Raw genomic sequence first — 24475 nt, 5'->3', positions numbered from 1 at the left:
CAATAAATGCTATGACCAAGGAACAAAGTGATGGGTGGGGATAATTAGACCAAGGAGGCAGAACCCAGCATGTATGGGCCACCCTCTGCTTTAAACAGGGAGCTTCGGAGTCCTTTTGTGTGGGTGTGAGATAAGGTCTCCTGTAGCCCAGGCTGGCCTCAAACTTAGTTTGTAGCAAAGGATGACCTTGCATTTCTGGTCCTTCTGCCTCTACAACTTGAATGATGGGCTTGCAGGTTTGTATCACTTCCCTGGTTTTTGGGGTGCTGGAGATCAACACTCGACTCACTGGGCTACACAGCAGCCTTGATCGCCAGTGCTTAACATTCTGAAGATCGACAAAGCCACACTGGCTTCATCTTACTTACCCAATAACACTTTATACCAAGTTGCACATTTTCACATAAAGTCAGATTTGTCAGTTGGTAGAGTGGCACATATTTACATCTTTGTCTTTTAAATGTTTGGGGGATATAAATGTGAAGAATCAACCTCTGAATGAGCTCCCTCCTCTTCCATGGTGTGTAGCTTGATGTACCTAAGACCTGGCTAGCATTGCATTTATTACTGAGCTGCAGAGCAATTTAGATTCATTTCCACCATTTTATATTCTGTATATACTTGCCCACAGTTATATGCAGACCCTGCAATTTTTTAATTTAATTGGTTATAATGTCTTCATAAATTTGTAGTTTAAGATGTTCATGTCTGAGTTGTGCTATGGTTGATGGAGTTTATTTTTCTTAAATATGGTTTGCGTTTTAAGTTTTTCTAAAAGTACATTTTACTCTGTGTGTGTGTGTGTGTGTGTGTGTGTGTGTGTGTGTGTACATGGGCATGTGTGCCATAGCCTCAATACATGGGTGAGTGGAGTGGGCCTGTGTGCTATAGCCTCAGTATGTGGATGAGTGGGCATGCATGCCACAGCCTCAGGTGGAGGTCAGAGGATGACTTTTAAGAGCTGATTCTCTTTCCCCACCATGTGAATCTTGGGAATGGAACTCAGTTTGTCAGGCTTTGAGGCAAGTGCCTTTATTGGCTGATCCATCTCACTAGTTTCCATTTTAACCTTTTTAACGATCACTTCTGCTTTGTGGCTAAATTGATTTCATAGATTTGAACTAATTAGCATAAAATTATCAGGCACACCAAACGTGCCTGGAAGCAAACAGTTGCTGTGTCTATCACAAGCATGGTCTATGCCTAATTATATATAATTGGGAGGCACTTGCAGAAAGTGTGCAGTTGATACCTTTCCAACTTTATTGTGGTCTGTATGTGTCTTTTATCATCCCAGTTAAACATTTAGTATCCAGGCAGCTCTAAATAATATGGTATATATTTCTGTATACTCCCCGTATTCCCAATTCATGTAATCACTCTTGTCTTTCTCCATGATTTAAGCTGGTATTTTCCAGGACTAAATCTGATTTAAACATTTTTTGTTGTTGTTGTTTTGGTTTTTCGAGACAGGGTTTCTCTGTGTAGTTTTGCGCTTTTCCTAGAACTCTCTTTGGAGACCAGGCTGACCTCGAACTCACAGAGATCTGCCTGCCTCTGCCTCCCGAGTGCTGGGATCAAAGGTGTGCACCACCACCGCCCGGCTTGATTTAAACATTTTACCATTGTGTTTGAATAGTTCTCACCACATGAATCGCTGTGGTGTTCCAAGCTCTCTCTGGTCCTGTAATTATACAGTTAGTATAATTGTGAAGGCAACCCATCAACAAGATCTTGTCCTGTTAAATATTCCTGTGTTGTGTGTATGCATGTGTGTGTGTGTCTATGTATGTGTGTGTCTGTGTGTGTGTCTCTGTGCGTGTGTTCTGTGTGTGTGCATGTCTGTGTGTGTCTGTGTGTCTATGTATGTGTGTGTCTGTGTGTGTGTCTTTCTGTGTGTGTGTGTGTGTGTGTGTGTGTGTGTGTGTATACAGCAAGCACTTCTAACCTGAACTTTCTTTGCAGCCTCCTCAGTCATGTCTTGTCGTAGATGAGGAAACTAAGTCTCAGGTAGTTTCAGAGGCTTGTTCAACATTCCATGATCATCTGCTAGTACAGTTTCGTCTCATTTCACAACCTAGATCTTTCCCCTAAAATGTTCCAAATCCTGGCTTGTTCCCAGTGGTGATGAGTTTTTGTTGTTTCAGGTGGTGCCAGGTGGAGGACTGTACCATGTTTTTGGTCTCTGTAGGGAGGTGGGATTTTTACCACTGTTCTGCCGCAGACTGGAAAATGTAGAACAAAAACTTCCACCATGCACAGTGGGCCCTTCGGCCACATTTCTAAGAAGGGTCAGTTTGCAGGTCTAAAGTTGTCTGTGCAATGTTTATGTTGTAAGAAGCATGATTGAAAGGGAGCTTGAAATACAGAGAAAAGTTAGCAAATTAATGTTGCCAGGAACTAACATGCTAGTGTGTGTCTCTTCACTGTTTAAAGTTTTAGGCTGGTGTGTTGGCATCCACTTATAACAGCAAGGTTCTGCAGACTGAGGCAGGATTCAAGTTCAAGGGCAGCCTGGGTCCCAGAGTAGAACATTTGTTGAGGATCTGCCACTGATAAAGGTTGAGGCATACAACTGTGTACTGCATGATGATGTACCCTTCACATCACCCAGGACTTATGAGCTGCCACAGCTGTAATGTCATAGCCATCATGTGGTCCAGGAATGTTCATGTGCTTATAAAAATGCTGTTTTGAAACTGTACTGTACTGACAACTGTGTGTGTGTGTGTGTGTGTGTGTGTGTGTGTGTGTGTGTGTGATTTATATTTAAATATAATCACAGAAGGTGCTCTTACCTACTGAGTTATCAGCTTGATGGCTTTGACAGGGTTTCTATGTTAGTTTTGGTGCCTGTCCTGGAACTTGCTCTGTAGACCAGGCTGGCCTCTAACTTACAGAGATCCACCTGGCTCTGCTTCCGAGTGCTGTAATCAAAGGCATGCGCCACCCCCGTCCGGTTTGGTGACTTCTTTTTTTTTAAAAAAGATGGCCTCATGTAGCCCAGACCGGCTTCAAGCTCACTATGTAACTGAGGATGCCTTTGTGGCTTTTTCCTCTTCTCTTAAATGTTTATTTTTATTTTATGTGTGTGAATGTTTGTCTGCATGTATGTCTGTTCTCCATGTATGTACCTGATGCTTTCAGAGGCCAGAAGATTTCCTAGAATTGGAATAATAGATTGTTGCAGCCCCCACGTGGGTTCTGGGAACTGAACCGAGGTCATCTGCTAGAGCAGCCAGTACTCTTGGCTACTGAGTCATCTTTCCAGTTCAGCTTGGTGACCCTTAAGGTTATCAAAGGGTGAGAAAGGTTTTCCAGATTTTACAGAGGAGAAGAATACAGTGTTAGACTCTCTCCTCGGCAATGTTCAGTGCGTAGTTTGGCACTTTGGCTTCAGGTCTACAGAGTAGGCATCGAAAGTGAAAGCTATGAATGGCGACCTCCCTAGTGCTTGTGGAGGAAGTGTCTTAGAGATCCAAAGAAGGCAAGAACTTCTGGAAGAACCGCTTAAAGGATTCAACCTCCCCAGTGCTTGTGGAGGAAGTGTCTTAGTGCTCCAAAGAAGGCAAGAACTTCTGGAAGAACCGCTTAAAGGATTCAACCTCCCCAGTGCTTGTGGAGGAAGTGTCTTAGTGCTCCAAAGAAGGCAAGAACTTCTGGAAGAACCACTTAAAGGATTCATTAAGTATGCGCAGGGACGGCTTTAACTAAAGGATGATTTTGTTACAGATTGGTGCCATGCTGTTCCATGGTGATGTCACAGAGCACCCCGCCTTCATTCTTCCCCTCACTTGACTTGAGCCTCTTGGCCCAAATCTTGTGGGTAACTCGAGTTTTCTGTGGGATGAATTTTCAAAGTGATTTTCAGATTGTCCAGTCTGAAAATATGACTCTATTTCTAAGGTATTTCCTCTCATGAGTGTCCCAAGAAACTGTGTCTTACTTTTGAGTATTAATAACAGTAGGACCTTCAGAGCCTAGAAGTAGAGCATAAAACCTATCCTGGTGATCATAATAAACCTTTTAAACTGTGTAAGTCAATTTCATAACAAGCAAGGAAGGAAAATTGTGCCCAAACCCACCTACAACTTTCCCATATATATACTGTCCATAGAATGGGATGGGGAAGAAAAAGAAAAAGAAAGGAAGAATTAATTCATTTAACAGAGTAACCAAAGCATTCATTTTTGACACTGTGATATTTTTGTGATAGAGCCCTGTAAAATTCATCTCTGAATTTTTCAGTTGCTTCTCAGTAACACAGAGAGAAGTTGTCCCTGAATTTGCATTAATTGCATGACACTGCATTAGTGAAGAGTATGCTGCTAATGTGCAGTCTCACGGTCTTGGCTGTTGTTGCTCAGATTCCAGAGGGGACACTACCGGCCATCATGAGGTCATTATTCCTCTTAGCTCCAAATTATTTTCAATTTAGTCTAACCTTTGCATTGAAAGAAGTAGATTCAATGTATAGACAGGTCATAAAATATTGTCTCTTGGTCAACTGGGACCTACATGTCTGGATAAATGGACATTCAAGTTACTCATGACACAAAAATCCCTCTCATTCACCCAGGGAGTCATTGCTGTTTTTCCATCAGTCCTTCCCTGTGTGGAACCATAGATAACGGTTACAAATAGCTGGGCCTGTTCCATGGGAAGTTCCTGGCAGCTTGCACCCAGGGGTTTTTCCATGGTTGTTTCAGTGGTTACTGCTTTTTGTTTGTGCAGGCATTGGGTTCAATTTCAGGTCAGAGGTTCCTCAGTGGACTTTCCTCCTCTCCGTAGTGATGGTCTTTGAAAGCCTCAAGGGGAACACAGCTTTATGAATAACAACAGTGTGAGGAACAGGGGGTGCCCACAATAATATAATTCACGTCTTAGGTTCTTTAACTAGGTTCTCTGCTTCTGTGGTAGCTCACAGAATAAGGTCTCGACTCTGGACTGTGGTTTTCAGGGCCTTGTGTACTGTGGCTCTGTGGCTGTTACCCAGGCCTCTGTCATGTGCTGCTTTCTCCGAACTTTCTGCCATGCTGGCCGCCTGTCCACACACTTAGCATGACAAGCAGGCATGCCCTGCTCAGAGCATTTGTCCCTCATCCTCTTTCTACTTGAAAAGAGTGGATCTGCATCCTAAAGCCCTCTCTTCCATCATCGCTACCAGCTAGTTACACGGGTTAGGGAAATAGCTGTGGTCAACCATTCTAAAGTCTCAGGTTGGCCCTCTGGTCAGGTGGTCAGCTCTGTCTCTGAGGTGGCTTATCTTCTTTTTTCTCCTTAGTGTTTCCTCTCTGTAGCCAGGGGGAGTTTCCTCCATCTTACCCTGTATCTAGACACTGCCATCCTCCACCAGTCAAGGTCAGTGGCACTGAGTTGAGCTTTCACCTTGTATTGCTCTGACCTTTACTTCCCAGGCCAAGGCATCATCCTGCCACCTTTCTGTTTTCTTTCTGCCCCCATCCTTATTTACTACTTCTTTAATTATTTTTTCTTATTTGCTATCTGCTTGAGCTTCGATATGTAAGCTGCATGAGAGGAGGGGCGTTGTCTTACAGAGTATCTGCTTACAACGACTGATATACATTTATTAACTCAGGAATTAGTGGTTGAAATATTGTAAGCTAAAACCCCAAATACATTAACTTTGGTTTATCACACTTAATTTATGACTAACTGAATTCTCACCTGGGAGGTTATGAAGTGTAGTCTATGTGTTTCTTCTGGTTGGACAATAACCTTCATTGACTATATGCCTACACATTTTGTATCATTTATCATCTTACTAATTGATGTGGCCAGTACATTCTTAGGACATAAGTACAGAAGGTGGTTAAGGTGAGGTGGGGGCAAGCCCGAGAGTAAGCCAGCAAGAAGGCAGCATTCTCCATGGTTCCTGCTGTGATTTCCTGGCTGTGAGTGAGCTCCCTGGTTTAAGGCAGCACTGTGTGGAATGAATAGCAAGTGGCCTTGCTTTGAGTCCCTGCCCTCCCCAGTGATAGACTGAGATCTGGAAGTGTAAGGTGAAATAAGCCCATGATTTCTCTGAGTTGCTTTTGGTCAGGGTTTTATCACAGCAACAGAATGAAACCAGGACATTCTTGGTATTGAGCCATCTTCTCTGTTCCAGGGGCAATTGTCTTTCAGAACACTAACTCAAAGTGAACTGCCAGCAAATGAACAGATACCAGGCAAACTCGATGTTCCAAAGCATGGATCAGGGCCTTGACAAAGGTGCCATTGTAGTGGGGAGGGTTTAAAGGCAGACCGGAATGCCCTCTTGATTGCAGATGACCAGGTCATAGGTGCCCAGAGGATGGTCCTTGGTGAGGGGCTTCAGAGAAGAGACAAGGGTGTTGGGGTCCTGCCTAGTTAAATAAACACACTAGAATAAAGGCAAAGCAAGGCAGGAGCCAGAACTGGGGCCTGTTGGAGTTGCTAAAGAAGTGAACGAATTTTGTCAGCTTTCCACTTTGGCCAGTGTTCTCCTTTGCTGCTGCCTCCCTGCCTGCATGTCCTTGCTGAATATGGTCCCACAGGAATGTGGATAGGCTGTTCCCTGACTGGAGAGCTGAAGGGTGACGAGGAAGCTGTGTTTTTCATGACTCATTCTTCCAAGGTTGTTTACATGCCTAATTGAATTACTGGCGCAGGGTAACAAGGCGTCTTCCAACGATGAGCATGCCATTGCTTATTCATCCCCAATAAATGTCTAGGGTCAATTTATTCTGCCAGAGAGCATTTAGTATGCTTGATTTCCCTGCCCCATTCCAGCTGCTTATTCAAGATGTCGTTCCGAATGGTAAGCAGAACTGATAGAGAAGATAACTTCCAGAAGGTAATGCTGTAATTCCCAGACTTTGACCACCCCAGTAGAAGATGATCAGCATTCATTACTAGCCAAAGGAATTTCCCCCCAAAAGTCACAAAGGGAATCCATATACTCAGGCTTTATGTTTTAGTGGTTCATTAAAAAAAAAAAAAACAAAAAAAAAACATACTCAATTAGAATGTACATGAATGAAATACTCTTTAGGGCTGAAGCTGGCATTTGATCAGGAAAATGCTATTAGCATGCACAAATGCAGAGCCAATCCTAGGCACATTATCTTTTAATTTAATAGCTCAGTTGGTAGAGTGCTTCTTAGCATACAAACAACTCTTATCAATTCCCAACTCTGTACAAACCAGGTGTGGTGGTAAAAGCCATCGATTTCAACCCAGGATAAGTAGAGGAAGGAGAATCAGAAGTTCAAGGCTATTCTTGGTTACCTAGCTAGGTGAAGGTCGTTCTGGGCTCCATGAGACCATGTCTCAAAATAAATGAAGAAAGCTGTTGCATGTTGTGTGCTCTTCTTTTCATCTTTTAACTCATTCTCCCATAACCTCCTCATCTCTAACTAACGGATATGTGATCATAAATACCTTTTTAAAAATCTAATAACTATACTCTGTTATAGAGCATTATTTTAAGGTGTATTACTTCTGTGTATGTTGCATTTGTTTATTTCTGTGAAACTGTGTTACTGTGTCTGTCTAAAACACCTGATGACTAATAAAGAACTGAATGGCCAATAGAAAGGCAGGAGAAAGGATAGGTGGGTCTTGCAGGCAGAGAGAATATATAGAAGGAGAGATCTGGGAGAAGAGAAGAAGTAGCCAGAGAAAGAGGAGGACCCAGGGACCAGCCACCCAGCTAAACAGCAAACCACAGAGTAAGGAACAAAGAAAGGTATACAGGAATAGAAAAAGAAAAGCCAAGAGGCAGAAGACAGATGGGTCAATTTAAAGTTAAGAAAAGTTGACAAGAAACAAGCCAAGCTGAGACCAGGCATTTATAATTAAGATACGTCTCCATGTATGATTTATTTGGGAGCTGGCTGGTGGGACTCCCAAAGAATTAAAAACAACTAACAACAATGCTCCATGGCTACTGCTTAAGAAAGAAAGTGGGCAGCACGCATGGGTGGTTGGGAAATTGACAGGTCTACAGTCATCTGCTAGAGTAGTGGGCTGGTCTGTATCATCTGGGAATCTCAAGAAATTCCTGAAGACATAAACCAGGAGCATTAAGAATGGATCAGGAGATGACACAGGCTGAGGCTTCTGAGGTGAGAAACTTTTAGATAGATAGGAATGGGGCAGGTGAGCCTGGGAAGCAAAGGTCATATTGTGTGCTAGGGCCTATGGGTCATGTGTCTGTTCTACTTGGGAGGAGAGACTGCTTGCCGTGTGTGAGAAGAGGGAGAAGTTAATGAGGTCTAGGACAAGCTCCTTCACTGAGGATCTTTGGATGTTGGTCTAAGAGTTGATCAAAGCTGGGAAGCAACCACTCTTTTATTTAGATATTACCGTGATCTCTGTAGGAAATTAAATACAGGATGGGGGCTTGTAAAATTCATAGTGAGAGATGTGCAGGAAGCATGCTGCTGCAATCCCAGAGAGACATGATGGGATGCATGCTGTGGCTATGGAGATGTGATAGAAGCGGAGGTCATAGGCTTGGATGTTTGGAGAGGTCACTGGTTCTGATATTATTCACTAGGTGGTATCTGAGAGTTGGTGTTGTTGATTTTTTTTTTCCCAAGCCAGGGTTTGTCTGTGTAGCTTTGGCTGTCTTGGAACTTACTCTGTAGACCAGGCTGGCCTCAGACTCACAGTGATCCACCTGCCTCTGCCCCCTGAGTGCTGAGATTAAAGGCGTGAGCCATAACCACCTGGCTCCTGGAGGGGACTCTTGATCATCAGTTTAACTAGGCCTGTGATCTGGAAGTGATTCAAGCTAGAGGTTAAGACCAGAAGAGGTTAGAAGTTAAGCTGTGTTTTCTTTTGGGGTCTCCTCACAGATAAGGAAAAGGACTTGTTTTCTGTTGCCTGTCATTTTTGTGAAGAGAATCTGTGTTGTATTGGTGAATCCCTCATACTTCTCCTGAAGAAGGGGCTGAAGGAATATTCTCATTTAATTGGTCAAGAAAGGATTTTGACAGCTGTCGAGTGTGGAAAACTGGCAGGTAGTTTATGGCTAGATCTGGGTTTTAAGAAGACCAGGGACAAGGGTTACAACACATGGAACTTATTTATGAGGTAATTCTTAGCCATGACTAAGAACCTGTGCTCAAATGCCTGGGAAAGTTGAAAGAAATAAAAGATCTCTGCAAAATAAATCCTATCTGTTTGCAGATTTGCTGGGCTTGGGTAACTCTTGGTTGTTCATAGATTTCTGTAGTTCTCTTTTAGAGAGCCGACCTCTTCTCTTTTGATGACTTTTCCCTGTTTTATTTTTTAACAACACAGAAATTCAATCAGTTTGCTTATTTAATTAAGGAATTATTTATTTAGAAAGATTATTTTCTCTTGCCCATGGCCTCAAGAGATCTTTAAAATGTCTCCAAGCAGACACTGCAGGGGTAATTTATAGTCCAGATATGCTCTGTGCATGTACGTATGCTCGGACACTGCCCTTGGGCATCTGTATCGACTTCGGATGCTATAGTCTTTCTTAACTGTGAAGTTCTAATTACCAAGTTTTCTGTGTTTATGTCAAGAGAGTGTGTGACATAAACATCCCATGGAAGTGTTCTTTCAGAGAAACTGAACCAAGAATGGACTGTATTCTTATGGTTGTTTTTAAGGAGTACTCCCTTATTTCCTAATTTCCCAAACTTTAATTGGTACAGTTGCCTATGGGAAATACTTCTTGAGGTGAATCACTGTCAAGGAGTCTCCTTAACCTCCCCGGAGCCGTGCAGATTCTCACCTCACCGATATTTTATTACAGCTGCTCCACAAGACAAGAAAAGTCATTATTATTCCACTCAGCTTGATTTTTTATCGTATATATAAACATGGCTTCAGCACCACATGAACCTGTATTTTGGAATGCACTCAGCAGGGCATGGTTTTCAAAATGATTTATGATGGGATAGAACAGATGTATTTCAAGGTTGAAAAGTTCTGACAGCAACATGTAAGCTCACCAATCAAGTCCCACAGTGTTATTTTTTGTTTTTTAATTGTCACTATTATTAAATATTATGGTTTGGGCTATACTGATCCTTCATGTAAGGGCATTAGGAAGCAGAATTTGTTTTTGACCCTGCAGTACATTCTTTATTCTGAGAGGTGTTCTAATGTACATTGCTAGAATGGTTAGCAGTTCAGAGTCTGACCCAGAGTAAGGTCCATCTCTAGCCTCACTGTATAAGAGGTATTAGCAACCTTTGGTAAATTATTTTATTTCTTGGGGTTTCAGCACTCTTATCTGTGAGATGGGAATAATAACTGTAACTTTCTCATGGGGTTGCTATGAGGACAGAGTGGAAATCCTTTCTCATAGAAAGCTCAGGATGTTGCTGCCTGTAGACTCTAGAATCCTGTTGCAATTCCCCTGGTGGGAGCAGGCTGTTCAGTGGTTCCCTTTATGCTTTCCTGATGCTCTGGAACTGTCCTATCCACATATATATGTAGTATTTTTTTTCAACCATTGTTGAATACCAATTTTAAAATGACAACCACAACACTGACTCTGGGGTTTAATTAATCAGTTTTCTTTCTCCCTTCAAGCTTGTGAAGACTGTCAGAAACTTGTTTAAAGTAATAAATTAGCAGCTTCAATCACACGAGCAGTTTTATGCCAAGGACATTCTTTGTGATGACTAGAAGGAAGGGCACAACAAATCGTCAAGAAGAAAGAGCATTAAGACATTTTTCTTTGAACTAAGTTAGTGTGTAAAACACACAGAAAGAAATATTTTGGAGGCTGCAATGAGCTCATCTCAGGGTACACCATGCTTCTGGGTTTTGAGGTCCAGAGACAGGTGGAGGTCTGATTTTTAGGAGCCTGGAGTGTTGATATACCTGAGCTGGCTGTTAGGGGGTTATCTTTGGCCACCCCCTGTAGTATTAATAAGCAGACAACAACACTGAAATTTAATAGTGGCGCCACCAGAGGCATGCAGGCCCAACAGGTTTAGAAGTATGATAGATTTGGTTGATAACCTGGGAAAGGGTTGCAGTTTTCAACTGTAGAAAGTTAAATTTAGCTGGGCAGTGGTGGCACAGCCTTTAATCCCAGGCAGGTGGATTTCTGTGATTCCAAGGCCAGCCTGGTCTACAAAGAGAGTTCCAGAACAGCTAGGGCTGTTACACTGAGAAAACCTATCTTGAAAAACAACAACAACAAAAATGCCAAACAAACAACAAAAAGAAAAGAAAGAAAGAAAAAAGAAAGTGATATTGGTCAGTACCCTAGGGGTAAGCCCTAGAGTAGCCTTTCGACACTCACACCTTACCAGTGGCTTTTTCCTACAAGATGCTGAGGAGGAAGAACTGGGAGGCATTTGGAACACAGCAAAGGAAGGATGTTGGTTTGTCATCTCAAACAGGAGCTCTGGTGTGATCTCTCCCAGTTGTGAACACCCACTGGGAAAAGAGTCCATTATTATTGGGAAGATTCTGTAGATGTTTTCAGCATTGATTGCGCTGCATCCTCTCTGCAGTGAACCTGCTTGAACCGGCTTCTTTGCATGGACTAGCTCTATTGATAATGTCACAGGACATTACTTTTCTAGTGAGCTACATACACTCATAGTTTCTTGTTGTAAATGGCATCATCTATTATAGCCTTCTCAAGCAGCTACTATGGCTGTACTGTAGAGCATCTTTATAGATTTGATTCAAATCTGTGAGTGGTTTGGGTTTGTGAAAGTCTGAGGTAGTAACATATTATTCTTTAGAAAGTTGCAGGATAATGATGTGCAATCATATCGTCAATGATGAACTGTGGCTAGAACCAATAACACTGGTTTTTATCCAGTTCCTGGGGGGAGGGGGAGAGTAAAATTTAAGGAATCTTTATGATTCTTTCATTCAATGACTCTTTTGTTAGACTGACTGTGGTGGAAAGCAGGAACTGGTGTAGTGTGACACTCCAAGCTCTATAGAAACTTGTATCAGGTATGTGGAGGAAAGGAATAACAACATTGTTGGAGACTCTTTACTTCTAACCGCATAAAAACAGCTGCAGCCTTTGCTTTTGAGTGATGTCTGGCAATCATGGTGGCTGAGTATCAGAAGCCCTTCAAACAGCAAAAGAAAAACAAGAAACTCAACTGTTTGGTTTAATGTAATTTACCCTACGTTACAGGACTCTGTAAAATTCAGCATGGCAGAGTGGATTTAGTAGGAAGAGTTAATGCTTTATAAATCTTAATAAACTTGATAGGCATAAATATAAAGATTTAATTTCTGTAAGCAAGCTGTGAAATGAAGTCCTGTTACCATCTTCATTAGACCAAGTTTGAGTAGCTTGTTCAATATTACATAGTAGTAGGATATAGCCTGAGAACCGACTGAGTTCACACAGCGCATGCTCCTGAGTCTTTTATCTGATTTGCTTCTCTTTTACTGAAAATAAGTTAAGTCATTCTTAAAATATTTTGAGTGTTAAATATGAGCCAATATCTATAAAGATAAAGCCAAGGTTTAGGTAATAAGTAAGGATTATAAATGAATTGTGTCAAAATTACCAAGTGAGATATTTTTTAAGACTTTAAATTATCACAAATGTTTATCGAGAATATTAAGACTGCTCTTGTAGTTTTCCTAAAGTAGCCTCGCAAGGTCATACCGAATCAGACATTTCGAAGATATGGGGTCTAGATCCGCCTGAACTCCGTGACTTGATTGTACTCCCAGGCCGGATTTTCATAGACCTTTACTTGCTTTCTTCTTCTCCTTTTTTCCTCCCTTTGGTAAATATGGAAAGAAAGTTCTGTGTGAACCAACATTGCACTTCTCTAGATTAAGTAAAATAGTGTTAAGTTTTGCCCCCCAAATCACACCCTCCTTCACGAGTGAACTAGTGGAGTGTTGCTGTGTTGACCACCATTTTTCTTGGCTCTGCAGGAGCAATGGTGTCTTTTAACTTTCCCAATGAAGACTGTAACGTCTTCATTGCTTTACCCATGGATTATGACAGAATTAGATAATTCCGTCCATGTGATTGATGAGCGTGCAGAAGGGAGAACCCTGCATTCCCTGGACAGATGCGAAGACCAGGCTTAGAAACAGCCAAAGCTGGTTGTGAAACCACGCAGTGCCCTTTAGTGCTGGCCGTTGCATCTGAGTCTCTTGAATTTAAATCCACATATTGTGAACAGCACAGTCAGTGCTGGATGTAAAAGTATCACATGTTACAGTAGTTTAAAGGAAAACTTCTGCTCAAAGTTGTGAGCTGGTGTCAGTGCTCTGAATGGATAATGCTTGCTAAGTTAGCATGAGTTTCGGTTCCATTTACTTCAAATAACCATCTTTTAACTAGTTGTAGAACTAAGAAACTTCAGAGGATGGAGAGGCAAATATGTATTGAGAAACTGCCACGTGCTGAATTCATGTTAGTAATTTTAAAAACATACTTACTTCTCCTGTGGCTTTTTGAACACGTTAAGTTGAGGAATGAGGAGTCTCAGTGTTATCAGTTTTTGTGCTGAGATGGGTCTGTCTACCTCTTGAGTTCTTGATGCATTCCAGATGAGTTTCTACAAGTTTGATTTCACTCTGAGCAGAAAGTGGCTTTAGTCTCTGTGCTGTGGAGGTCTTCATGAGCATTTGGCATTCAAAGGGCACATACCCAAGCACTCCGTTGTTATCCCCACCACCCACTCCTTCTTTTGTTTAGTATCTTTTCCTTTAAAAATTAATTAAAAATTATGAGTACATTTGTCTGTGTTTGTGTGAGTTTGTGTAAATGTGTGTGGGTGTCTGCAGAAAGCAGAAGAGGGTGTCGGATCCCCTGGAGTTGGAGTTACAGGTGGTTGTGATCCTCCTGGTGCTGGTGATGGGAATCAAATTGAGGTCCTCTGCAAGAGCTGCATAAGCTCTCCCCAGTTCCTTCTGTAGCTCTTCCACTGATACTGGTTTTTGCCCTTCAGTTTTACTTTCACAGAACAAGATTGTGGAGCAGGGGAGAGGGAGATGGGACACATGCCAAAACAAAAGGAAAATGTGGATGGTCTTGAGACAGGAAAAGAAGACTTCCCATGGTCTTTCTTTTCACGTTTTTATTTGGTTCCTGACTTCAAGCCCTGGGATAGTGCTGTGCTGTCCACACTCAGGGTGGGTCCTTCCTCCTTAGGCAATCCTCTGTACATACATGATTTTGAAGTTGCACAGTTGAGTAATGCCATGGTCATTCGAGGTAACATCAGCATTTTGTTTTTGCCTTTGGATACATTATCTTTGTGCATCCAGATTATGGAATTTAAAATAAAATTCAGGCTGGGTTGATGTCTTAATGGGTAAAGCACTTGTTACACACATGTAACTACTTGAATTGGGATTCCCAGAATTTGTGTAAAGCTGGACTTGGTGGCACATATCTGTAATCTCAGCACTCCTATAGTGAGCTGGGCGGTAGAGACAGGAGATTTCCTACGACTTCATAGACCAGCTAGTCAGTGTACACTGGCAGGAAAAAACGACCCTATCTCAACATCCAAGATGGTCCTGGTACATGTGTGTCCAAAGTGTACACACACACACACACACACACACACACACACACACACACACACATTTAGAAAAGTAAGTATAACTCAACTCGAAGCTAACTGGAGTTATGAAAATAAATGAAATAATTAAAAATGAAAATCTTATATTGGCATTTTATATACGATTTTGAAACTTAGGGAAAAACTATGTGATCTCATGCTTATGGAAAAGTTTTAACAAGAAATCATGTGTTTAAGCTAGCATGTTTGAAAACTAGGTTTTCTCCCCATCAACTCTTCACTTGCATCAGATAGAACAGGTTGTTCAGTTCTTACCAAGCCATCCCAGTGGGAGGACAGATCATTCATTTTGTTACTAGGCCCTTCTTCTCTTTCTTGCTTTCTGAAAGTTGTGTGGTGTTGGTGGTGTGTGTGTGTGTGTGTGTGTGTGTGTGTGTGTGTGTATTTCAACATAGTATCATCCTTAGAAATTTTTGTCTCTGTCCAGTTCCTGGTCCTCACATCTTACATACCCTTGCAGTATTCTTACCCATCCATGTTGGAAGATCTATCTGTTTTAGAGTTCAAATGACTCCCCTCTTGGAACATGGAGATAAAGCACTCTTTGTTGAAATGAAATCAAGTACTGTTTTACTAAGTGTGGAAATACCGTGAGAGCCTTCAGGCAAATCCCAAGTGCGAGGAAACTCATTAAGTAAGAGAAATCGAGCCTTATTTTATTTTGTACCTGTGGGACTGTAACAGCCTAGTGGCAGACGGAAGAGCTGTGCCAATTTTAGGATGATGCTCAAACTGGTGATGTTATAGCCATGTAATTAAAGGTATTTGTAAATTTAATTTAATACCCAAGATGCCACCTTTAAATTAGTAGTTAAAACTTAGAAGAAATATAAACATTCAATCTACAGTTTCAATAAAATAAATATTTATTTTCATATTATCCCCATTGTTGTTAGTATGAAATGAAATCATACAGAAAACCTACTCCCTTATCAGGATAAAAAATATAATACAAAATGTAAGATGTTTTTATAGAAACAGAGAACAAAAACTGCATTCAGTAAGCTGAAGGAGGAGAACATTTTTGTATTATTGGCATGAAATTGTACAGAATTTAATATATGTGCATTTTTATTTTCAGATTCAAAATGCTAATGATGTATTAATTGCACCCCTTGAGAAATTTCGAAAAGAGCAGATCGGCGCAGCTAAAGTAAGTGTGACTTTTCCCTCTGCTTATCAAGTCTCCTGGTGATTAAAGGTGGTATGACATCAGATGTTAAAAGTCTCCTGATGGTTAAAGGTGGTATGACATCAGATGCTAACGTTGTGAAATCAGAACAACCTTTTAAAATATTTTGTGTGTTAAAAATGACATCATTTTAAACTTTTTCCTTTTTTTTTAGAGAGCCTATTACAAAGCTGGAATTCTTTTAAAAATATATGATATTATTCTTCTGTGTGTTCCATGGCTTCCTCTTCTATTGAGTGGTGGGAATGCACTCTTCTGAGGAGAGGCTGAGAATGAGAGTTTGTAAAATTAAAAGAAGCACTGTTCTTACTGGAAATAAAATAAAAATTAGGTTTACTATGTACTGATAATTCCATCAATAATTTAAAAAGAACTTTTATTATTCTTTGTAATGTTTTTCATGTTGAAGATTTTGTGGGAAAAACTTTAAATATATTTGACAGAAAGCCTTTGCATTACTCTTCATTAATTATGGGCCAGCTAAATTTTCGCTGAGCTTAATTTTGAAATTGACTTGAATTTACTCTCTTTAGTTTTTATTTTACATATTTACTTATTGTTTATTGATATGTATATGTTCACACACACATACTATAGTGAGCTTGTGGAGGTCTGAGGACATCTTGCAGGAGTTGCTTCTCTTGTTCTACTGTGTGGGTCCCGGGTATTGAACTCAGATAGTCAGCCTTGTCAGCAGGTGCCTTTACATGATGATACTTCTCACCTGATCCACTATCTTAGACTTACATTTTCCTCACTTACTCAACATCATGTACAAACCGCAAATGTGAGGGTTTTACCATAGAAACCACTATCTTTCACCCTCGCTCTTTTTTGTGTACTTTATTCTTTGACAATGTCAGATGTGTGTATGATGTTACTCTCTCCTGCTCCCACTGAGCTCTTCAGCACGTCCCCCTCCTACATTTACCTGTGTTAGACTTCGATGTAGTCAATCAATAACTAATTATTAATCTTAATAATACCTTCCACAAGTTGGTCCCTTGCTATATTTTACTCCCAACATGGGTGTTAGCTTGCCTTCCTCTGAATGCACCTGAGTGCTGCATGAAATCTAATAGGTCTTATAGTAAAAGACCCATAGCCAAATATTGGGGTAAATGTTGAAAGATCAGAGAGACAAAAAAAAAAAAAGCCAGTAGAGAAACTTCTCACCACTACCAAGTCCTCAGGCCAAATGGAAGGCGAGATCCTATATCCACGAATCCTCTGACTGAAAGCCTCTGAGTCCTCAGCCGAAAGGGCTTAGTTCCTGTCTCCTCACACCTTATATGCCTTTCTTTGCCCAGCCATTTCACTTTCTTCCTAGTACTGGGATTAATGGCATGTGTGCTTCCCAAATACTGGTAGAAAAAGCATGAGATCTCAAGTGCTGAGATTAAAGGCGTGTGACTCCCAAGTACTGGGATTAAAGGTGTGTGCCTCCACTGCCTGGCTCTGTTTCTCTCCTAGACTGAATCAATCTCATGTAGTTCAGGGTGGCTTTGAACTTACAGAGATCCAGACAGATCTCTGCCTCCTGAGTGCTAAGATTAAAGGTGTGTGCCACCACTGCCTGTCCTCTCTGTTTAATCTAGTGGCTGGCTCTGTCCTCTGATCCTGTGGCAACCTTTATTTGATACACAATATATCACCACACCTGCGTGTCCATACTCTTGCTCAGTTCTTTCCCTCTCCCTGGACTATTGCTTACCCTCTTCATTTTGAAGTCCTACTAATGACTTATGTCATGTGGCAGCATCAGGCAGCAGACTTCCTCACTCAGGCCCCTTTCCAATGCTCTTTTCTCATCTACAAGTGACATTTTCCCTTTTCATAGGTCTGTGTATTTCTTAACCCTGTTTCCCATAATAAGTCATCAGTGTTTGTCTTAAATTAGAGCGTTGTGTGCACTTCTCCACCAATTTAAAATAGATTTACATGAAGAATGAATCAGAACCCCTTCTGTTAATTAACTCAGCAAATATTTACTATTCTCATTGTTGCCTACATGGCAAGTCTAGTATTTGATAAGATTAAGAAACACAGCTGTAAACAGAGAGTCGTGTTCCTTACTCTATGTCCCTTACATCTTGGTGGACAACAAACTCTAAAGCCATGGAGACTGCACTAAAGATTGTGACATGAAAGTTGAAGGATGATGTGCAAGGGTGCTGTGAGTGATGTCAGTGGTGTGGACCTGAAGTAAAGCCATCATCCACTGCAAGTGTTCCACTTCCTCCATGATGTTTCTGTAGCTGGATAAGGAGCCACATGAGGCATTCCCTGCTAGGTCTAACATATTTCACGTGTACCCAGTCCATCTTGCAAGAAGTAATTTCAGTTGTGGTGGATGGCTGCTTTCTCCCAGGAAGGCTGACATTAGCTGAGGCTGCAGATGCAGGAGCAGTAAAACTGCTGTTTTGTTTTTGAGCATGTCAATCACTGGACAGAACAACCGAGAGTACACAAGAGAATATTAGGATATCATACCACCATCCACTGGCTGGGATGTTAAATGTGAAGCCAGTGACTGTGAGTGGGAATACTTGGTCGTCTATCATGCTGATTCTGTTTCATGTGCCTGGTGCTTTTACTTCTGAATTGCTAAGGGATCTTCAGGAAGGGGAAAAGTGAATTAAGAGGAAGTATCCTTTTCTGAAGTGTACAGTATGTTAGTTTTCTTTGGGGAGTGTGCAACAAGCATACATGGGGGTGTCGGTCTGATTTGTTGCTTCACTGCCTGTTTATTTGAAGACTCATTTGGTATGTAAACCTAATTGCCCTAAGGACTCTGAAACGTTTCAGTCTGTCCAGTGGAATTTCCCACAAGCATTTGGGGTCAATTAACCAGCCAGGATGGGAAGACCAGGATAGGACGAGCTTAGAATCTTGCATGGCAATCAGCTAACTCTCCACCCGCCCTCCCTCCCGACAGGAATGGAAAACGCTGAATCAAGTGTCTTTGGTCTCACAGCCAGACAACACTGTCCAGCCCTGGCCACAGACTTTTATTCTGTCATGTGCTCTGTGGAGCTTTGAGACACCTGATCCTCCACTGTGGATAAGTGTGGCTCTTAGTGAGTTCCAGTTGTGGGAAGGAGACAGGCTGTGCTGAGAGAGGCATTTGAGAAGATTAATGATGGGTGATTGAACCAGAGGACAGGAGACCGGTTCTGCTTTTTTGAGTAGCTGGAGATTAGAAGCCTTATCTATAAACAGTTGTCATGGATGTATTTATTGGAATGTTCTTGGTCTGATAGTATATGAAGAACTGAGTTCTATTGTAAGCCAGACCTCTTACACATGTCAGTAGACTGGATTGAATGTTTGGTTTAATTTATCTCATGACATTGTTGATTTAAATTCTGCTAACATGGACTGAAAGTAGGTATTCAGAACAATTACCATGAGTGAGAATTCCCAGTGTGTGAATGTATCTAGAATAGTGTTCTTACAGAGCACGCTGAATCATAGCCTTTGGTAGCATTTTTGGAATACAGTGACATGTGTATGTCCTTGACTGTGCTGGAAATCTCCTTGCTTCCAGAGGAAATGGAGCGAGGCAAAGCCACAGCCTCCCTTGCGTCCTTGTTCCTGTGTAGAGCCTGACTGTGAGGTGGGCTGTGCGAGCTCTGGCCCTCTTTTCCTTTCTCCTCTGACAGCATCTTGCTGTGCTTTCCAGACTGGCCTGGTACCCGATTTGGGTTCCAGGCAGACCATGAACTCTCTAAGTTTCCTTGCTTCCTCCTAAGGGCTGGCATGACAGGAATCTGCCACAGCATCTGGATGCACCTGAGTTTTAGTCAACAACAATGTATTTCAGGAAATAGAATGGATAGCTATAACTGTCACACACTTTGGAAATGGAAATGACATCGAGCACCTCCTTGTTGATACAGTGAAGATAAAAACTTTATTTCCGACACCAGAAGTGTTTTCACTCTTCCAGGCTCCCATACTGCTCTTCAGAAAATTCCTTTGTGAGATATTCAATTTTCTTTATTATTAGCAAATAGATGATTGTGTATCTTAATTACAAAAACATTTTAGGTGTGGCCAAACCTACTCACTTCAAACCCAGCTAGTTAATATGATTCTCTTGCGGGTCTCTGGGATTCCCAGCACACAGTAGGTGCTCAACACTGACTTTTTTTTCTAGTTAAAAGCAACTTGAGAAATACTGGCCATAAAAGTTGGAAGCTGTTTTCATTTTTGTGAGAAATGCTTTTTAAGACATTGGTTTTTATTTTTGAAAGCTTTTAATGGAAATCATGTGAACATTTTTCTGTGATTTTAAAAGAGAAAGAAACAATGCAGCAGTAGTCACTGCAAAGCTTGACTCTGTTCTTTTACATTGATTTCATGTTGAAGGCTGTAACAGAGCACAAACATCCCTTTGTTCCGCCTGCAGTCGGGTGTACTTCTGCCTCTGAACATTTGCTTATTATTTTTAAATGTGCCGTGCACATGTTTCTTTACTTTGTAGCATCGAGAAGAAGAATCCAGGCAGAACTGTCAGAATTCTGTTACAGCCACAAAATCCCTCTCTGATAAAATGGCTTCTATCTGCTGTGTTGTCTTGTGTATATCAACAGCTTTAGATGATTTTGGAGAATTGTTGATGTTCTGAATGATAAAGCTTTTGTTCACCATTTGAGTTGTTTGTGCAGTGCAGTGGACGATCTGGGACCTGAGATGAGATTAATCTGGAGAGGGGTGGCTTATGAGTCAGCATGTGGGTTCTGTAGATCACTTTTTACATTTTCTCCTGTAGTCAACAGGCCCCATAGATACTGGTCTTGGATGGCTTTTCATATTCTGTTTATGGCTGCCCAGTAGAGCATCCTCCAGCAATAAAATCGTGGTTGAATTCTCTAGGCAGATAATAAGCCATTTGATAGCGTTTTTGAATGTACCTACAATTCTCTTTGTAATAGTTTTCTGAAAGATTTTATTTTGTTTTTAATTATATGAATGAGTGTGGGTCTGTGTGTACGTATGTGCATGTAAGTATAGGTGCCAAAGGAGGACAGAAGAGGGCATCATATCCAGGGAGCTGGAGTTAGAGATGGTTGTGAGCCACCTGGCATGAACCTCTCCCTGTCTTAGCCATTGAGTTATCTCTCCAATTCCAGTCGTATCTTTTGTCAGGGGAGCATACTCTGAGTGTGAGGCTGCAGAGGTTTGACTGTTAGTGTCTGACTATATTTCTGACCATAGCAATAGTTACCCTTTGCCATAATTAACCGATCATTCCCCTGAGCGCTTCGTCTGTCATTCCTCACAGTCAGCATCATCAATAGAACACTGTTAGACTCTTTGTAGACACTGCAACTGAAGAATGGAGACATTAAGCAAATGGACTGAGGTGGAGTCAGATTTCAAGCAAAGATGAGGAAAAGCACATGATTGTTCAATAACAACACCGTATTTGGCACATGCTATGGTGTGGCCCTTCGTCACCTACTTGGCCACGTGTGGCAGCTCTGACCCCAGAACTCCTCACAACCCTTGGTGGTAATAGGGGACAAAGACATCTGCAGGACCACAGCTGCAGGAGGTCCACGAACCCAGACATGGCCCTTGGCAGCAGCCTAGGACCTGATGACATCATGACCCCAGGTGGAAAGATATGGAACACTTCACGAATTTGCGTGGCATCCTTGCACAGGGGCCATGCTAATCTTCTTTGTATTGAACTCAGACCCTAGCTAATGAAAAATTAACTGACAATAATTATCTTCTGAACTCTAATTTGCTTCTACATAGTAAGTACCAAGATGTCCACTGCTTTTATTTTAGAGTTGATGATAAGTGTTGTCGTCACGTAGGTTTTCATTATAACAAAGCCCCTTTGTCCAATTAAACAGGTAAGCATGGAGATTACTTCATCTCACTTTGTATCCTAGAAGAGCCAAAACTGTGTTGATTATAGAATGTTGATAAAGTGTGGTTCTCAGGGGTTCCATGGATGGACATTACTTGTGATTGACATACTGCACAATTTGCAAAGCATGGCCGTGTATAGCAGTTTTAGAGCACAAGCTGCCATCACTTTCAGATGACCCCCTGAATCTCCATGTTGCCATGTCCTCTAGCTGGGACTCGCTTCCAGACCTTTTGGTACCTAATTCAGCAATCTTGGTGCGATACTCTATCTGCCTCTTTCATGACAATGTGGAGTTGTCTTGGTAGTTGATAGTGTGTTTACACATCTGTACAATGCCTTCTGAGGGATCAACTTTGATGAGCCCCATCACGACCACTAAAACCAGCCAGATGACATCACCTGAAGACAAAGTTGTCTCTGTGTTAGACAAGCAGCACCATTCAAAGACTGCGCAGAGGCTGAAGTGATGGCAGCATTTCGAGCCTTTGCTGCTGTTTCAGAGGACCTGGATTCCCAGCACCCGCCTCAGGTGGCTCACGACCTCCTGTGACTCCTGTCCCAAGCATCCAACCTTCTCTTCCAGCCTACAAGAGCACTGAGATACATGTGCTACATATACATGCATGAAAGCTAACACACCAATACATAAAATAAAAATTTAAAAAGATACTATATCCTAATGTGTTGTATTTTTATATTAGCCATTGACAAAGCAGGAACATCTGTGAGGCTAATGTTCTCAGTGGATTATCACCCAAAGCTCCCTGCTGAACAATTTTCATCTTAAATGAGAAAAGAACTTAGGTGCTCATATGATAATTTAATTGAACCTGAATTATAGATGAAATTACTACTGTTTTTCCTGTGAATGATGCTTTATGTCAGCAGCTGAATTCCCATACCTAGAAATGTTTTAAACATTCCCACCAGTTTTATTTTTGTTTTCTTTATGATACATTTTTAGGTCAAATACATATATTTTTAAATGCTAGAACTATTTCCATGTGCCATATATAAATTATAGTTGACTATTAGATATAATGGAGAGCCTTACTGACGTCATGGTGATATTTGTACTGTGAGATCTTCAGAAATAATGCCATATATTAAATTTATTTACATTCTTCAGTAAATTCTTGGATGGGAATCAAACTTGTTTTCTTGTAATGAAGTCTTTTTTGGTAACAATCCTAGTTTTGGTAATTCTAAGGCAGAGATTTCTTGGTAAATGGTGACAAAAATTTAAATCTTTGTTTGTTTTGTTTTGAGATGGTGTCTCACCATGTACCTCTGGCTGGCCTAGAATTCACCATGTAGATCAGGCTTGCCTCAAACTTGCAGCGATAGGCCTGTGATTGCATTCCAAGCGCTGAGATTCAAGGTGTGTACTACCATGCCTGGCCAAGTTTACATCTGTGCCTGAATGGGAACTAAACACTGTACAGATTTCCTTCTGGCCTCTGCATACAAAGTTACACACGTACAATTACACACATTAGACCCATGTGTGCAGATACGAAAAAAAAATAAACAAGAGTTCATGTACTGACATGTGTGACAGTGTTTAGTGAAATAAAGCTAGAATATTAGATACTTTTAGGTTAGGACCCCTTCAGCCTTTGCTCAGCAAAGATTTTGTGAGATTCTTATAAAATTTTAGTTTCTTTATTCCAAAGTCCCGAGACCTTTTGGCAGATAGATGTGATCATGTCCAGGCTATCATCCTTTCCCAGTTTTGAGCCATTGGAAATTTGATTTGCATGCTGTCATCTATCCTAGACATTGAAAAGTTCTGTTAGTAATGGACTATTTTGTGCCAGACAAGTTCCTCAGCCCCAGGGAGACATAGGCATCCCATGTTGCTGTCCTCGATGTGCTCACTCTGACAACAACAACAACAAAATCAGAAACAAAGAGTTATGGTGGAGCGGACTATTTGCTAAACACAGAGGGAAGAACAAATCCCTTCCGCATGACCAGTGGAGGCTGGCAAAGGCCTGTGGGGTGTTGGCATCTAGCAGATGTAGGTGTCAGACTGGCAGAGTCCTGGGTGAGGTCAAACATGCTGGTATTTAGGAGGGAGCCGTGGAAAGAACAGAATTTTCAAGGCAACCCTAAGTTTCAGTGAGTTTGGAGCCAGCCTGGGCTACAGGAGTCTCTGTCTCAAAAACTACAGCAGAAACAAACAAAAATGCTGGAAGAAAACTTCCAGTCAGTGCAAAGGGGAACTAATGTCCAAGGTGAAGCCGAGGACTGAGAATTGAGGGACTGTCGTGGGATAGAGCTTCTGTGGTGTGTCTGAGCTGCTTCCTGCACTGCCGGCTTAATTAGAGCTTTTGTTCTTGTTTGTATGTTTTTAAAATAGGAACCACATGAAGAAATATGGTTTGCATCTCAGTTTAGCAAGTATGTATGCTAACTGCATACTGCTGTTACTCCTTGGGATGGGCTTCTCTGTTTTACTGTTAGAAAATAAACGTTAGTGTCATGAAATCCATGGAGTGACTAAGCCCTCGGCCAGAGCTCTTTGTGTGTGTTTGTGTGTGTGTGTGTGTGTGTGTGTGTGTGTGTGTGTGTGTGTGAGAGAGAGAGAGAGAGAGAGAGAGAGAGAGAGAGAGAGAGAGAGAGAGAGAGAGAGATGTAAATCAGGGAATGGGTGTGCATGTGCAGGTGGAAGGCCCCTCGGGCTTGTTTCAGGTCGTGGTTGTCCTTACACTATCACTGCCCAGCTTCCAAGGAACCCCAGACCTCTGGGCTCCTCAGTCTCCCCTGCAGTTGACGTTGGTCTCAGGTCTCCTTAGCTTTCCCATCTCTGAGTTG

The 24475-nt window shown here is 41.6% G+C and overlaps 1 protein-coding gene and 1 pseudogene across 1 annotated transcript in view; one reads left to right on the top strand and one right to left on the bottom strand.

Moving 5' to 3' along the window:
* The window catches only part of Arhgap42 (Rho GTPase activating protein 42), a 236703-nt gene that overhangs the window by 117717 nt on the left and 94511 nt on the right, over window positions 1-24475 (top strand). The window contains exon 4 of the mRNA XM_052751978.1: window positions 15652-15723. Within this exon, the coding sequence (XP_052607938.1) occupies window positions 15652-15723 (72 nt within the window). The remainder of the gene's footprint in view (window positions 1-15651; window positions 15724-24475) is intronic.
* LOC128105609 (uncharacterized) lies at window positions 21392-21491 on the bottom strand (annotated as a pseudogene).

The sequence above is a fragment of the Peromyscus californicus genome, unplaced genomic scaffold (assembly GCF_007827085.1).
Source record: "Peromyscus californicus insignis strain IS unplaced genomic scaffold, ASM782708v3 Scaffold_11__1_contigs__length_118956290, whole genome shotgun sequence".
NCBI classification, from domain to species: Eukaryota; Metazoa; Chordata; class Mammalia; order Rodentia; family Cricetidae; genus Peromyscus; species Peromyscus californicus.
Note: the sequence above shows the minus strand (reverse complement) of the source record. Positions and strands in the feature narration are given on the sequence as shown.